We start from the raw sequence: 17,776 nt of genomic DNA, 5'->3' as shown, positions 1-17,776 counted from the left end.
GATAATTTATCTTCTATTGTTTCAAACAAACACCATTATTACGTCACAATACCAAATATATTGCCACAATATCATCGTCTTTGACGTCACACGCGGCGTCTATTTCGTAACAGAAGCAGGAACTTTATAACGTCACAAACAACATTATGATTAGTAAATAAAATCTGTTGCCCGGCCATGCGTGGTGGTTGAAACAAAATTCATGATTTTCACTTTTTTTGTGTCGAAAAAATTGCTCTTTGTCCCCTCAAGTGGCGATAGGTGTGTCATCCTCACCTGGACATAGAAACAACATAAAAATTTGTTATCATATTTAATATACGTTACTTATCCTGGAATGATTCTTATTTTTCTAGAAAGATAATTATAAATCCCTTGTTTAAATAAATGTAACTAATTTGAACTTTGTTGCTGGGCAACCACATGGCATTCATACTTATATAATAGTCTGGGTAATGAGCTAACTTCTAATGGCCTATATTTCAGACGCTGTAACAAATGCCCCATTTTAATCGTCTAGCAGTCAAGCCTTTTATCCAAAACAATATTTCTTTCTTTTTTATCAATAAGCGTGTTTTAACAACTGTTGTTTTACCGTTACTACCCGTCTTTTCACTTTTTACCAACTCTCTTGTTTTTCGTTATTGTGTACGAAGAAACGAAATACATTTCATTCAATCATTCGTTCATCCATAATAACTCACCTATTCTATACGGGAACCAATGAGTAGACCCCACCCATACAGAATAAATATCCACACAATAATAATACAGACAACACACCCTACATACTTTGACCTCACCCATGTAGAATTAAACAGACACTTACACCACATTATTGTACACAATACGACTTCTATATAAAATCACACTCATAACAAGAAACCATATAGAATAGATAATCACCATATATTACGCAACAATACACACCACATACAATCGCACAACATTAATATGAAATAACCCATGCTCCCCATCCTCCCATAAATAATAATAATCCACACAGAACAAATAATAATACTGTATAATTAATTACTGTACAATAATGTATCTTACATACCATTTACACGTATACTCTGCCTCACCCATATAGAATAAACCAATTACACCCTCCCCCCCTACCATATAATTAGTTACCACACCATTTGTTAAATAGAATAAACCAGATCTATACACAGAGATCACACCATACTACATGATCCCAGGTCCTCTGACAAGAGCCTCACCCATATAGAATAAACCAGATCTATACACAGAGATCACACCATATTACACGATCCCAGGTCCTCTGCCTCACCCATATAGAATAAACCAGATCTATACACAGAGATCACACCATACTACATGATCCCAGGTCCTCTGACTCACCCATATAGAATAAACCAGGCAACACAACATTTTATTGAAACAATATATTATAGGGTGGGAGAAGATGGGACAACTTTATCACATAATATCTAAATATCTTGATTGTGTTTTAAACAATTAACAACAACTTATGGAAGTCGTGAGGATACGGTTTTATAATTCTTTGAATTTTCTTTGTTTACTACCAAATGGGACAAGAAAATCAAATAAAAAGGTGTCCCATCTTCCCCCACCTTACTATACCTAACACACCATGCATTCATATAGAATATATAATACCATAATAAACACCCGGCACCCCACTTACCACTTCCACACCTCCACAATCCATAATTGGTCCCCACATTAGTTTGCCACAACCTAACTGTCCCATCTTCACTACCACTCGCAAATAATTCACCATCGGGTGAGAAACGAACGATATGGACGGGACCGAAATGACTTTTGTATGAATCTAAGGGAAAACAACAAATATAACTGACATATACATATCAGGAAGACTTGGTATGATGTGGGGAATAACCAGGTGTTAGCCAATGGGATTTTTATAATCAGTTCACTCAACCTGCCCCAATCTTGCTACTAATTTAATGCACTTTTTTAAGCTGATTTGTCGCAAATAAAGCTGATAAAATTATATTTAAAGCTGATAAAATTATATTTAAAGTTGATAAAATAATATCTGATCTTTTTATTTGATAAACTGTGCCTGAACAAATGTTAAAGAAGTTTTGTTAATGCTGTTGATAAAATAAAATAGAAGTATGTAATGTGTATGTTGTATGCGGTGCAAGTGAAACACATGTTAGTTTCACACACAATCCCCACTTACCCAATTCCTCCAGAGTTTGGAAATCAAATTTATAAAGTTTAAAATCTTCCCCCCCAGCTACGATGAACTTTTTGTCCGGGTGTAAACTTGCTGAGTAAGCATTAGTCGGCATTGTAAACTCTCGGAGCTTTGTGAACCTGTGATGTCATAATGATACAATGATGTCATAATGTTACAATGATGTCATAATGTTACAATGAATATTTTAATACGATAACAAACAAAGCAAAAGACCCATTTACAAGCACCAGAAAGATAATTTTTACCATTTTTGCCAATTATTAAATTATTTTATTCAAACACCAAACGCTACAAATACGAAGCAAACAAACCAAGTCCAACCAATGTTGCACTAATGATATATTTCCCTAATAACCAGCGTTAACAGACTTTGCAAAGCCTACAGATAATATTGCCTTGGGCTCAAAAATCCATTATACTCTAAGTGATAATAATACTCTAATAATTAATAATGGCCATCAAATAATACACAACAGACAATATGACCCTATTCAGCCAAACACAGTATAGACTACAGATAATAACACCTATGCACCAATACAGACCAACTTACAGTTTAGTATCATATATAGCAATTGATTTACTTCGCGTGACCAACATTATGTCACCTTCTTTACTCAACTCTATATCCATGATTGCTGACTCGAGGTCGAATCGCTGGACTTCGTTTTTAGAGTTCGGATCCCATTTTCTAAGGAATGTAATTGTAAGTTACATCAATGACCACACTTGAGCACAAAACCACTGGTATCCGAATGAGACGGTATGTAGTGAGTATTTGTCTGTACGGGCCTTACTTCTGGTTTGTGGGGTTATAATTTATTATTTTTATATTTTATTCTACTCTACATGGGTGAGGCATTGAGTTCTTGTTGAAAGACCTAGGATCAGAGTTTGCACCAATTTACCCAGGGAAGAAAACGGACCAGGTTGACGAGCGTATTTATATGTACGAGTAACATAGATATCATATACCACAACAGTCACCTGATAGATTTATCATCAGCTGCAGTGATCATCGTTCGTCCATCGTCGCCCCAGATAACTTTCTTAATAGCGCCCTCGTGTGATCCAATGATGTCGGGATCTAACCAGGTTTAACGGAGGTTTATTGACTGTTGTTATAATATGAGTGTTTTGTTTGGATAAATGGGCAATGGCAGTCCTCGTGGGCAATGACAGTCGTTATAACACGATTCTTATGTTTTACTTTAACCTCGTGCCAGTTAGATTATGTTTTTTTTAGGGTAGGCAAACTGAGACCTGGGATATATAGGACAAAGTCAGCCCATTACCCCAACACCCAAGGTACCAACACATACAAACCCGCATCTGGTTTTTCAATCAGAAACGAGCGAATGATCTTCTCCTGTCCCCCTGTAAGCAACCGTGTGCAATCGGGAGAGAACGCGACGGCTTTCACGATATGTTTGTGCGGGTACGATGTGATTACGTCGCCTTTCACTGCATCCCATAAGTTCCTGTCAATCAAATAAACCATCAATGTTATTTATATTCTATGTGGGTGAGGTCTTACAGTTTGTAAACAATATTTGTAAAGCTTAATAGTAACAAATTAAAGGCAATAACATGGGATATGGTCTAAAGAGCTCCCTGCTATTGCAAAAGATAGGTGCTGTATTTGTGGCAGTTACAAAATTCAATATTTCAGAGTAAAATAACTAAAAGGGTAATATTGAACAATGAGACTCACGCCGAGAAGTCTGCTGCCCCCGTCGCCGCACGCAATGCATTGTGGTTCAATGTAGCTGCCCATACTGCCCCCTTGTGGCCGAGGAAGGTTCCGATCCAATCTCCTGTTTCACCCTGACGTAACATCGGTTTGCCGTCTGTAGGAGTGGGGTTTATTAACATTGGTGATATGCTGACATTATGTTTTTACTTGTCTTAAAATAAAAATTGATGCCATGCATTTCAGATATGTTGGTATTTTTGAATACATTGTAATTATGGCTGAAACAACCAATAAAATGAACACTGAGTTGGAGCAATTGCCGTGAAATGCCTTGCCACATATATACGCCCACAATGTTAGCAGCATCTAGCCTTGAACCTTACTTGGTCTTTAAACAACACGTAATACTTTTTATATACAGTGACAAAAATTGATAAAAACACAAAAAATCCAACCTTTACAAGCGCTGATTAAAAAATATCCATCCTCAGTTTTGTTGCTGAACGATAGATCCACCACAGGTCTTGTGTGTCCACTGCATGTTAATGGGGTTTGTTTTGCCATTTGTTTGATTACTTGGTTGATTGACTTGGATACTGTTTTATTTTAATTTGGGTTATTGGCCTAATTTCATTATTTGGAACCGGTACCTAGAAAATAAATGATGTAATAACCGACAGTTGTTATAACACGGGTGTTCTGTTTCATACACATTGGTCCTTGTATCCATTTACAAGTTACCACGTATGCAATTGAGTGGTTTATTGATTTTTTCTCTAGCATTACATGTGCAACCAAGTGGTTCCGGATCTAATAAAGCAGTAATAAAGCAACTGTTAGTTCAGTAACCAACCTAACGCAGAAACAACGTATCGTGTTTTAACCAATATTGTTTCTAATTCCCTTCTCTTCGTTGTTTTAATTAATTTAAAATAAACTGTTCGTTATAAACCCGCAAATGTCCAACATAATAATACAAACACACCAAGCGCAAACACAGTGTTCACAATTCACAACACAATTAATTGATGATGACGTAATAAACATTTAATTATAAATTGCTACGTCATCGTCGAAACCATGACGTAAGCATAACACCATTTTAACATAGACATAGTACAAAAGAAATTAATTTGGGGAGGAGTAAATACGTTAAAGCAATTTTGGAGAATTTTAAATACCAGTGTATTACTGATTTAGTCTGAGACACACATTGTATAGCTTGATTGTAAAAATAAACCGTTTAAATATAATTTACCAACAAATATTTCGCTCGAAACAAATCAATTACCAACAACCGCTAGATGTCGCAGAGATGCAGCTTTTACCCACCCCTTAACTTTGAAGATTTTCTAATTTTATCAGACCACCACCAATATATATGTCCTATATGATACAGAAAAATACAGTGTACGTATATGTACACTTGTCGTTCATAGCGATGTTTGTAATGTATTTGTCTGGCGCATCCATTTATCCCCAGTTCTCCCTTAGTAGATAGACCTTACTCTAAGCCTCGTGGGGTTTAATCCAAATTGTCCATCTGGAATATTGAGCCTCGATTATAAGGACGACTCTGCCAGTGTTAAGTATGTTGCACATCATTTGAACAAAGTATATCTTTATTGTTTATTCGTATTTGACGGTACATGGATTGCAACAATTGACAGAACTACTTTTTCAACGTACTCTGTATGCTTAAATTATCTATTTTGGTAAATATTGTCCGACGTCATAATGGTATGACGTCACCTACGAGAGAAGTTGGTGATGTAACAAGTTAGTGACGTAGCAGTCATCAGCAATGAGAGGAAATTTCAGTTTATTTTGGAATTGTGCAAAATACAACGCAGATGTAAACATAAATAAAATAAAAGAATTTGTAAATATTCGTTCTGCAAAATAAAAACAAGATTAAAATACCTTCATAGTTTATGTGGCTGGCGTTGGTGGAAAGCCACTACGGCACGACAAGCCCCCAGCCAATGGTAGTGGGTTTCTACTCTGGTGAGAAACCCTTGCTGGATAGACCTTACCCATAGCAAGGAAAAGAAACCATATTGACAAAAATAATACAGCGCAACAATAAACAATCACACCAACAAGCATATAAGAAGCGCAACATGATCATTGAAACATCAACAAACGAAAAGATACAAAATCTTACAGAAAAGCCCCGCAGTGCGCACGCCACCAAGCGCCCACCTGCTGCAAGGTGTTAAAGCCAACAACGGCCCTGGATCACCCGACCGCTTATTAAGAAAACATCTTGGTACCGCGATACTCTCGTCGTATCTTCACACAATATAATATCGTCCGGCTGTTACGCACCGCATCGACCGTTACGACATACTGTGGCTGTTACGTATACCGCTAAGCGGCGACGTCCACGTAACAAACCCGCAGCTGTAACGTAACTAAACCGACCGTGACGTAACCGCACCGAACGCAGGGTCATGACGTTGCTGACCCACCGCATCGACGTAAAGCGTAATTGTGACGTGGCCATCGTCCCAATTATGCCATACGCGATGTTGTGTTAAATTAAATTTAACTTTAATGATGTGGGGACTTTATATATTAAATTTTAAATGAATAAAGTATTAACAAAGGGAATTAAAATTATTGGTTTGTATATTATACTGCGCGTTGATATTACTCGAGTATATGTGTACCAAAACAGAGTTCTCGCAAAGCGAACCGAGACAATACAAAACCGCTGTAAGATTCGAGTCCCGACAGGTAAAACACTCGGAAGGAATGAACACTACAGTAGATGCTAATCTTTATCAAGTAAGATTGTTGCAACAATTCCTTTGCATTTATTTCAAAGACATGTAGAAGCACTGAAACGTGCTTGGGGACATAGCTGGCAACATTAGATCCAGCAAAAAAATAGCTGGCAACACTGTATGAGTGCACCAGCTAACACAAACACAAACACACTCATACTTAAACACTAAACCTAAACCACCTGAAACCGACATCCTTTATCGGCGTCTTTGATCTTCTTTCTTCGCGCGTACACACCTATACTAAACCTATACACACATAAGCTTACAAACACCTCAAACCGGCATCCTTATATTGGCGTCTTCGTCTTTGTTCTTCGTCTGGAAAATAAACGTAAATTAGATGACGTCACTTAGTCTGACGTAACACGTTCACATTCGAAGCAATCAATACAATTATTGTTTTCCCTTTTTAAACGTTTGTTTTTTGTTTAACATTGGTCTTCGTAATAAACAAAGATAAAATACAATACCTTGCGCTTTTCTTCGGCAGCTTTATTCGCTGACTTTTCTGCAACATAATCGTTAAATATCGGTTTGTATATTATTACGTCATAAGTACCTTCATTCCATCTTTGCGTCATGGTCCGCTTGATCCTCTGTGACGTCACATACCAGGTTCTAAAAATATCGAACATCAATTAATTGTTATTTTAAATAACAAAGATTGTGACGAAACAATGAACTTACGAAGTGGATTCTTCTGTTGCGTCATCACCACTTCGTGACGTCACATCATCGATGTTTCTAGAAAAGAGCTTATGTACGTAATAATGCCAATTGTGATTTATACTTTACCAATTTTTTGATCTTCTTGCTTCGCGCTCATAGCGCAAATATAATTAGAATATACAAGTAATGTGCCTTGCGTCGACGCAAAACGCGCATGGGGCCCCATGGAAAAATCCGAAACGCAAGCGTAGAACAAACCGCATTGTGACGTCATGAGCGCGTGTGGTCGAGCGATTACCCAACTATGACGTAACTATTACGAGCGAATTCGACGTAGTAATGTCACGATGTCATTCATGTGACGTAACAGACGCGTTGTAACTTCTACAGTGACGTAACAAAAAACGGTCGCGCGATTTCGGAATCATTCAATTAAAGATTAAATTTAAACGCAAAGCACAAAACTATTTAAATTATGATAATATTATTAATAATATATTGGTAGTATAATAGTAGTACATAGTAATATACAAGTATAAGATGTAATACAATATAGTTGATATAACAAAGCAATACTTAACTTATGTTGTTATAATCCCACCATAGTAGAAACTTCATGTACAAGCCACGTAGTTAGAAGTGAACGATGGAATGACTTGTGGTTGAAACGACACCTCCCAATCAACGTGGGTTGGCCTTGGAGCAACAATAGTGTTGCCAGTACATTTATTATTTCACATATTTATTCCTCCCCATAACATAAATCACTCGGAAACACTGGGAGCTTGTTACTCTTATTTCGAAATATTCTGATCGTGTTTTAAACAATTAACAACGGTCTATGGGAGTCGTGAGGATACAGTTTTATAATTATTTGAATGTTCTTTGTTTACTACCAAGTGGGACGAAAAAATGTAATATAAAGATGTCCCATCTTCCCCACCCAGCCATATAATACTATTGGGGTTAACTGGTCAAATGCGATCATTATTATTAAGAAAGTTTTAGCCCGTTCAAACACTCGTCGAAGTGGCGAAAAGGTTAGCGCGTCTGTGTGTAAACCAGAGGGTTACGGACTCAAATCTCAATGCTGCCATTGTGTGCAGGTATGTCTTTGGTGAGATCAAATCATAGCGAACTTAAGTAAGACGATATATATCAGATACATTCTGTAACGTAGTATTAGAGATAGACGTTTTGGTAAATATGCTTCAAATTTATTTTTAGAACGTTTCATCTGCCTCTTTTCTTAACATATGATATAAAACAATAAGCGCAGACTCGAGGTATATTATGCTGAATCGCCAAACGAGAATAAATATAAAACACAAAAATAAATTGTCCTTTTATAACATAATATCACATATGATGTTCATTTTATGATGTCACAAGTGCGCTGTCATTCAAATTAACCTCAGAGGAAATCTTTTCTCTTCTTTCTCTTCAAAAGCCCCCACATGTTCCACTCCTCCGATTGTCCTTCTTCTCCTAACGCTCTGACAGCTTCCCCCAACATTCCATTGTCTTCCCTCCTCTTAACTGTCCAGTTATCCCATTCCTCCTAATGCTCTCACTCCACTTTCTCCACCTCCTCCTTCTCCCTCTCCTCCGCCACCGTCCTCACAACCACCTCCTTTACTCCCACTCTGCTCCTCCGCAACTTTTTCCACTTCCCACCAAACTCAAACATCGTTTCCGTAAGCGTCTTTCCAGGCAACGACGGAACGCCGCGTAACGTCGCGTTTAGCCACGCTGCGCTCGGTTGTTTTCCAAGCAAAGTCTCATCCACAAACAAAATCCTTAACCCTGAGCAAATACGGCGCCATCTTGCTTCAAAAGCGACGTCCAGCCGCCTAGCTGTCCCCATATGCCACACTAGGAGTTCATTCCTTCTAATCGAACCCCCCCACCCGTTGTAACCTTTAGGAACCACCATATTTGACGAGTTATATAACTTTTCCCTCAATATCCCGGTTATCAAAACATCTTCCAGGTGGAAGTTCGCGTAATTTGTAACTTGTGACGTCATATAGAGATCTCGGAGTATGGTGTATGACATCACAGTCATACCACCGTGGCAAAAAGTGGGATAAGCGGCGTAGGGGTAAATTGAGGGGGGCATGCCATATTTGGACTTAGGGTTCCTATAGAAGAAATACAATATTTGTATATATAGTACAGTGGGGGAAGATGGGACACCTTTTTAGCACATAATATACAAATATCCTGATCGTGTTTAAACAATTAACAGCAGTCTATGGGAGCTGTGAGGATACGGTTTTATAATTCTTGGGTGTTCTTTGTTTATTACCAAATGAAAGATAAAATAAAATGAAAATAAGAACCATCTTACGACAAGCAGTTTGATATTAAAAGTTATTACGTCACAATACATTACGTCACCTGACTGGTTTATTGTCCTTATCATAAATATATCCACAATGGATGTATTCGAGTTTTTCCGTTTTGTTTGTGACGAAATAATCGTATGACGTCGGTATGTTGATGGAACAATCGTCGTCCGTTGTGACGTAATAATCACTTATGTTACCCCCTTCATACGTCACCCATTGAAACGCAGAAAGTACCTGTGTGACGTAATACACGAATTTATAGGCGTCGTTAAACTAAGAACATAGACTTGAGACTCGATGTTGCTACCATTGTGGGCGTATGTGTACTTGGGCAAGAATTGCAATTGCTCCAACCCAGTGGTCACTAATGGGTTGTCTAAATATTCAGACATACAGAAATACAATTACCCACAAAGTTACATACGTGGTAACCTGTAAGCGGGCACGAGGTGTATGAAACAGAACACCCGTGTTATAACGACTGTCGTTACCCCGCCATGCGAGGTTAAATAAGTTACATACGTGGTAACTCGTAAGCGAGCACAAGGTGTATAAAACAGAACACCCGCGTTATAACGACTGTCGTTACCCCGCCATGCGAGGATAAATAAGTTACATACGTGGTAACTTGTAAGCGAGCACAAGGTGTATAAAACAGAACACCCGCGTTATAACGACTGTCGTTACCCCGCCATGCGAGGATAAATAAGTTACATACGTGGTAACTTGTAAGCGAGCACAAGGTGTATAAAACAGAACACCCGCGTTATAACGACTGTCGTTACCCCGCCATGCGAGGTTAAATAAGTTACATACGTGGTAACTCGTAAGCGAGCACAAGGTGTATAAAACAGAACACCCGTGTTATAACGACTGTCGTTGCCCCGCCATGCGAGGATAAATAAGTTACATACGTGGTAACTCGTAAGCGAGCACAAGGTGTATAAAACAGAACACCCGCGTTATAACGACTGTCATTGTCCACAAGGAAAAACAAGTTACATTTATCATTTCTTTAAATTTTAGAACCCCACAAACCTTTCGCGGAAGATTGATATAATCGTCTATGACGTCAGATTGCAGGATGTCGCCATACATCGCGTTCTCTTGTTCGAGAAGCTTCTGTTGTTCCTCGTTTGTTGTGGAACCGACGATGAAGATTAAACCGAACCTAGATGGTACACGGTTCAAGTCTCAGTGGAGGCAGTTGTATGGTTACATTGAGGGATTAATTATACGGTGAATAAATGGAAAATAAATGATCATCGTCTTTTCGTCTAATTATATGCAGGAATGTAACTTATTTATCCTCGCATGGCGGGGCAACAGCAGTCGTTATAACACGGGTGTTCTGTATCATACACCTTTTACCCACATACGAGTTACCATGATTACCAATCACAACTATTATATTTTACCGATGCCCGTTAATGGTGTCCACCGATCCCCACGTCTTACGAACAAAGAACCTTCTTAAAGCAAGCCATGACGCAGATTTTACTAGAAACGTCATGAAATATTGCGACTTGTTGGTCTTATAGCGTGCCACGTATTTCCACGGTCTGTGAATTAGGTTAATCGTTAAAATTTGCGATTATTAATGTTTTTTAGGTTGGGGTAAGATGGTCCACATTTCATTCTCTTTTATCGTCCCACTTGGTAGTAAACAAAGGATACTTAAAGAATTTAAAAACACGATTAGAAAATGCATAAAACTTGGGTGTTAACGGTATCCATCTTACCCCACAGTACGATAGAATCAGAATATGAAAAAAACATCTAAATAAATTCGAGTAAGATCAGTAACTCTTTATACAATCAAAGCAACTACCTCAATGTAAAAGCAAGTGTAGCGTTTTCTGGTGGAATATTTGTCAAAAACTTGTCTGGTAATTTCGTAAATTTTGGGCTTAACATAAGATCCAACCTGGGGGAAAGATGGAAGTTATTTACGGGTTAACTCGTATGTTGGTCCAAGACGTGAAGCTGCTACCATTGGGTCGTATGTGTCTGTGGACACTTGACAGCAATTGATTCAACCAATGGTCACTAATGGGTTGTCCAAATTGTCAGCCATACACTAATACGAAAATCACTCACAAAGTTACAACACATACGCCCACAATGGTAGCAGCTTCAAGCCTCGAACCCTCTTAACAACAAACAATAAACTATATAACAATATCTCTTTCACACTTATAAAACATCCGGCAACAACATGGGGTAAAATGGGACACCATTTTAGAGTTGTGATAGTTCGGTTAAAAAAATCTTAAGATGCAGTAGGGTGGGGGAAGATGGGACACCTTTTAACTCTATTTCTCGTCCTATTTGGTAGTAAACAAACAATATTTAATGAATTATAAAACTGTATCCTAATAACTCCCATAGACCGTTGTTAATTGTTTAAAACACGATCAGGATATTTGGTTATTATGTGCTAAAGGGTCCCATCTTCCCCCACCCTACTATATAATGCATTCCCCAACTAACTATATACAACATACATATACTCACTTCGCCACCCCATAACTCGTAGGTTTCCTTGGTGCAATCGATGAGCACGTCCGAATCATCAGATCTTTGATATTAAATCCAATGATCACCCCGAACAAAAAAGCCAAGAAAATTTTAAAAAGTACAGTAACTGTGACGTCATAACCCCGTTTTGTGACGCGGGTTTTTCTGAGATAACTAAACTTTTTCATTTTTTCTTTGGCATTTATTAAGTTAACGATTATAGTCCTAAAAATGTATAAAGATGAACAAATAAATGATTGCTTTTTGATTTAAAATACTTTAAACTGACCCTTCCCGGACAAAAATGTTTATATTAAAACCAATAATATATAGTACTGTCACAGTGGTACTGTGGGGTAAGATGGTTACCCTTAGCATATAATGTCCCATATTTTCTAATCGTGTTTTAAACAATTAACAACGGTCTATTGAAAGTCGAGGATACGGTTTTATAATTCTTTGAATGTTCTTTAATAACTACCAAATTGGACGGAAAATGATAATAAAACCATTTTTAGACCATTTTACCCCGTCCTTGTTATATTTACGTAAAAATATACAGCAGAGTGGGGGAAGATGGGACATCTTTTCATTCTATTTTCTGGTCACAATTGATAGTAAACAAAGAACATTCAAAGAATTATAAAACCGTATCCTCACGACTCCCATTATTACCGTTGTTAATTGTTCAAAACACGATCGGGATATTTGGATATTATGTGCTAAAGGTGTCCCATCTTCCCCCACCCTACTATATAACTTTTTATGTTTTACTAGCTTTACATAATCTGCTGATTATATACCTTTACACTCACTGCCAATTCAGCATTAATGCATCATGTATCTACATATGCAGCACTTCTGCAAACATGCTATAATTAGTTCCTAACGTGACTTTACTTCATGAGTATTACGTCACAAAGGGGCACGACTTAAGAGCACTGTGACGTCATACTCACAATATGGTGTCCAAAGTTCAATTTAGGGAATTTTGTATTCAAAAGTCCAAATAAAGAAATAGTTTTCGGTGATGTGAGCTAAACAACGCTGGCTGTAGAAATTTCTTTGTTTGTTCTTTTTCCACCGACCGAGTGGTCACCAAATCATCAGGCACACATAAAAAAAATTAACAAAAAAATAATAATCACCCACAAAGTAACATACATAGAAACTTGTAAGCAGGCACGAGGTGTATGGAACAGAACACCCGTGTTATAACGACTGTCGTTGCTCCGCCATGCGAGGATAAATAAGTTACATTCATTCATTTATACACGGAGACGAGCTACGCTGTAGTGTAAACGCCGCTTAAAAGCATAAGGCCATTCTATTCTGCATGAATGAAACTCTACGGCAAAACATGTTACAAAATTACCTATTAAACTGCACAACTGATACAGCTTACCAGATACACGAACAAGCCATATAGCGACTGCAGCTTAAAATTCTTTTGCGTAAACAGGAAACTCTGTCTTGCTTTTAATTGTACACAAACTTAAATGCATTAAATACACAAGCAGCACCTATATGTGGTGACTATGCAATTATGCGTCATATCACGAACATAATGGCGATTGTTACATCTATTTCAGCTACGTCACAAAATCACGGGTTCTACTTTTTAAGTGTCACACCACGCTTGGGCCTGGGTTTTGCAGTAATGGGCCATCGACCAACTCTGGTCTAAATCCCAGGTTCCATGGCGTGCCTCACTGTAGGATCTCACCCATACAGAATAGAATGTGCATATACAATGTTGAGGTAATGGGCCAACTCTGACCTAAATCCCAGGTCCCATGGCGTGCCTCGCTGTAGGATCTCACCCATACAGAATAGAATGTGCATATACAATGTTGAGGTAATGGGCCAACTCTGACCTAAATCCCAGGTCCCATGGCGTGCCTCGCTGTAGGACCTCACCCATACAGAATAGAATGTGTATATACAATGTTAACAGCCATGTTTTAACTCAACAGTGAGCACATCACGCTTAATGATCCCCATGGCGCGCAATATTCATCAGTTTTAAAACCTTCCAAACAAAAGACGGAACGAATCAATCTATACCACATTCAAACCAAACGTAATCCATCATATAAGGGGAACGCTCGATACCAAGCACGACTTACATATTATGTTTGACTGGTTTGTACCAGACGTAAACAAGGCGGTCATTAGGTATAAACATAGATAACAGACGGCTCGTACAGCGAGTATAAGTAGATTCCTATATAGTTAAATTGAATCACATTTAAATGCAACGAATACGTTAAACGTATTTAAATCGCCCAGTAACGTTAAAGCAGTACGTATATTAAGTATATAGTACTGCGGGGTAAGATGGGATACCGTTGGATTATAATGTCTCGTATTTCCAATCGTGTTTTGAACAATCAACAATGCTCTTGTAAAGTCATAATGATACGATTATTTAGTTCTGTAAAAATTCTTTGTTCACTAATAAATGGGACAGTAAAAGAGAATGAAACCTGTCCCATCTTACCCCACACTACGATAACTATGATGGAATAATGGTTGAAAAATACGCGCATTTCACTCCATGCTACGGGCCAATGTATTTATAGAGCTACCATATCATCCTTTATACTTGGTGTAAATTGGAAAAACGTCAAATACGAAGCTCCATACATTACGTTCATATTAGAAACCTCGCTACGTCACAGCCTGATAGCGAAAACTGTCAATGAACGAATTTCTACAATTCGTTATGCTTATATATCTATATATATACACGCCTGCAAAGTTATACACAATATATACTCATTAATGAAGGTAACTCAGCGGTACAATTGCTATGCGCGTATAGTTTAAACTGAACCTCTAGTAGTCAATTTATACAGGAATAAAGTTGTAATTTTAGATTTGCATTGTCTAATTCGAAATCTGTATAAGTGTTGCCATAATAAACGAATACACACTTATGTAACTATGTACTTTAAATGTATTCGCTAATATGACTTAGTGATGCAATTGAAACGCGCGTACTTTGAATTACAACTCAGTATTAACATATAAATACAACTTCTGAATACGGTCTGCTTATACTACTACTTTACAACCACTATCAATTTAATTCAATGCTATTACATGTACAGCAGGAAAAGCAATACAGCTATATTAGATCTGTGGACTTCCAACTACGTTGTAACTCTGGTAATAACCACTCGCCACTTCCTTGTTTCGCCTCGAGCTGTAAAAGGAAACGTTCTTGGCCAACATTCCTTTTTCTTGCGGGAAACGTCGCAGCAATTGTTGCAGCACTTGACAACGTCATTACGCTGTGGTTTGTTCAGCTTTCTTTTCAAATAGAATCGCCGAAAGCCTAATTAGGCGCTTGTTAACGTGTTGACAAGTTACATCAAGTGTTTTAACAACTTCTGTCGTTAATTTTCTTGCCAGTTTAATTAATTTAAATGAATTTACTTTATTCTCGCGTGGCCGGAAAACGACAGTCGTTATCACACGGGTTTAACACCTCGTGTCCGCTTGAGAGTTGCCACGTATGTTACTTTGCGGGTGATTATTTGATCTTCCTTACCGCATTCGTACAGATTAACAACTATATTTTCCAAAACCAGAAATGTTGTAGGTCAGTGACGTCATTCTCTGGGCGTGGGAAATACAAAATTATTCTTTCACAATCGACGGTTTTTATATTTGTTGGTACGTATTTAAAGACTGTCGTTTTGCTGTTAATTCTCTTTATTGTTGCTGTACATGTTCTAACCTGTCTACTAATAATAAACAAACCCAACGTTATCATTAAGTTGTTGTCGCAATTATAACGCGTGAACCTGTATTTGTATATGGGGGTTTTCTACATGTATATGTGTGAATAATTGTAACTTATTCATCCTCGCATGGCGGGGCAACGACAGTCGTTATAACACGGATTTTCTGCTTAATACACATCTACCCATTACAAGTTACCACGTATGTAACTTTGTGGTGATTGTTTTCTGCTTGCTGATAATTTAGACAACCCATTAGTGACCACTGGGTTGGAGCAATCGCGGTTAAATGTTTTGCTCAAGGACACATACGCACCCAATGGTAGCATTGAGCCCTAAAGTCTAAAGACCCAAACCGTTCGGTTAGAGACAAGGGGCGCTAACTACTGTGCCACGTCCCAGACAACAAACAACAAACCCACCAAATTATCCACATATTAAATGTTCATTAGAGCTTCATATTTGAATCAGTGCAACATTCAATATTAGTTCAACGTTAACAATATCAGTTAAAGTTCAATTATCGACATTTAAAAGATTTTAAAATGTAGAAAAAATTAAAAAAACTTTAATTTAAAAAGTTGCATAAAAAGTGGTAAAATCTTTGGTTTTTATATATTGATCAAATACAGCTTACAGTTGTACATACTTTAAATTGTGGACATTTTATAGATTTCCATTTCCAACTTATAGGAATTAGCCGAATACAGCACAAAATTTGGATATTAGGGAAAATTTAACAAGAAAATACATTTTGGATCTCAATAAAATTAAAGATCCAGTTTCACCAGATAACATTATGTTTGATTCAAGTATAAACGTGGTTGTTACACGAGGCCACATATGGAAAATTTGATTGTAAAGCATTTCATATGATCCTGATACAAGCTGTGCTCCAATACATTATGATTGCTTCGTGAATATATAACATGGAAGTTGTACAAGCTGGAACGTTAATTATTAATAGGCAGCTTACTTGATATTGGTTGGAACAATACATATAGTTAGTCACGATTTCAAAGTGTTTCTCAACCCCTGGCTTACGACTTCAAAATGTTCCCAAATCAATAAAAAAACACCGGATGTGAACAAAATCACAAAATATATAGACTGGTTATATAATTAACATAGAGATAGAGAGACTGGATTAAGACACAAAGGTTTCATATTAGGAAATAATGAATCCTAAATTTCTTTTTTTAATAAAAAACATAGCAAATTGTTTTTAAAAAGGAATTTTGTTTAAAAAGATATAGAGTATAGAGTAATAGGCTTGTTTAATTAAGACACATAGGGACATAATGTTTATAAAGTTTCATCTTAGAATGCTAAGTAAGCATCACAACATCCTAGTTGTTTGAAACCAACATAGAGCAGACCAAGGAATAAACCAAGTTGGCCAATGTAACCGTATGAACCATTCAATCTCTTCTTAGGATCACCAGTGTAGTAACCCCAAGCGTAACTGAACCTCGATGTAATGTATATCGCACCACATATTGCTGCATATTTAGGGCAAGCTAACCCCACTATTGTGAGAGCTACATAGATGAGAGGAAGTTGTTCCAATGTATTCTGGTGAGCTCGTTGAATGCAGTTGAATAAGTTGCTATCCTTGGAGTACATATCAGGGTACGACACTTTAAACTTCTTCCGTGCATTTCCAACTTGCATGGTGAGATAAATATTCATAATAATTGAATATACGATGCATAAAATAACATAACCATAGTCATTAGGTAGAAAATCTATTGGGGCCATGTTTGAGT

General features: G+C 37.4%; 2 protein-coding genes and 1 pseudogene across 4 annotated transcripts; all 3 read right to left on the bottom strand.

Annotated features, from left to right (window-relative positions):
- Positions 1-35: 35 nt before the first annotated feature.
- On the bottom strand, positions 36-4,591 carry LOC149740961 (serine-threonine kinase receptor-associated protein-like). Its single transcript, XM_089872494.1, has 8 exons — positions 4,373-4,591; positions 3,936-4,071; positions 3,548-3,702; positions 3,209-3,308; positions 2,775-2,912; positions 2,201-2,337; positions 1,676-1,822; positions 36-276 (listed from the first exon to the last, which is right to left on the bottom strand). The coding sequence occupies exons 1-8, from the start codon at positions 4,479-4,481 to the stop codon at positions 248-250; spliced, it is 951 nt and encodes a 316-aa protein (XP_089728620.1). The 5' UTR covers positions 4,482-4,591; the 3' UTR covers positions 36-247.
- A 4,064-nt stretch (positions 4,592-8,655) lies between these two features.
- Positions 8,656-12,606, bottom strand: LOC149740960 (beta-1,3-galactosyltransferase 5-like). 2 transcript variants are annotated; one of them, XM_089872490.1, is made up of 6 exons: positions 12,253-12,516; positions 11,567-11,662; positions 11,154-11,297; positions 10,774-10,906; positions 9,785-9,969; positions 8,656-9,525 (listed from the first exon to the last, which is right to left on the bottom strand). In XM_089872490.1, exons 1-6 carry the CDS (start codon positions 12,441-12,443, stop codon positions 8,952-8,954), a joined length of 1,323 nt encoding a protein of 440 aa, XP_089728616.1. In that variant the 5' UTR covers positions 12,444-12,516; the 3' UTR covers positions 8,656-8,951. The 2 variants fall into 2 exon arrangements, with proteins under 2 accessions (XP_089728616.1, XP_089728617.1); XM_089872491.1 differs by lacking the exon at positions 11,567-11,662 and having other exon boundaries at positions 12,253-12,606.
- A 3,827-nt stretch (positions 12,607-16,433) lies between these two features.
- On the bottom strand, positions 16,434-17,771 carry LOC149740959 (glutathione S-transferase 3, mitochondrial pseudogene; annotated as a pseudogene). Its single transcript, XR_016384416.1, has one exon. The product of XR_016384416.1 is annotated as a glutathione S-transferase 3, mitochondrial pseudogene (transcript).
- Between the last annotated feature and the right edge of the window lie 5 nt (positions 17,772-17,776).

The sequence above is a fragment of the Ciona robusta genome, chromosome 2 (assembly GCF_009617815.1).
Source record: "Ciona robusta chromosome 2, ASM961781v2".
Lineage (NCBI taxonomy): Eukaryota > Metazoa > Chordata > Ascidiacea > Phlebobranchia > Cionidae > Ciona > Ciona robusta.
Note: the sequence above shows the minus strand (reverse complement) of the source record. Positions and strands in the feature narration are given on the sequence as shown.

Excerpts from the sequence above, each read along its gene's own strand:
- LOC149740961 (XM_089872494.1), bottom strand. The coding sequence starts at position 4,481 with ATGGCAAAACAAACCCCATTAACATGCAGTGGACACACAAGACCTGTG. Across the intron at positions 3,309-3,547 it reads GATTGAAAAACCAGATGCGG|ATCCCGACATCATTGGATCA; the intron begins GTTTGTATGTGT and ends AAACCTGGTTAG. Across the intron at positions 2,913-3,208 it reads GCTGATGATAAATCTATCAG|AAAATGGGATCCGAACTCTA; the intron begins GTGACTGTTGTG and ends TACATTCCTTAG.
- LOC149740960 (XM_089872490.1), bottom strand. The coding sequence starts at position 12,443 with ATGAAAAAGTTTAGTTATCTCAGAAAAACCCGCGTCACAAAACGGGGT. Across the intron at positions 9,970-10,773 it reads ATATCAATCTTCCGCGAAAG|GTACTTTCTGCGTTTCAATG; the intron begins GTTTGTGGGGTT and ends TACGTCACACAG. Across the intron at positions 9,526-9,784 it reads AAGGACAATAAACCAGTCAG|GAACCCTAAGTCCAAATATG; the intron begins GTGACGTAATGT and ends TTTCTTCTATAG.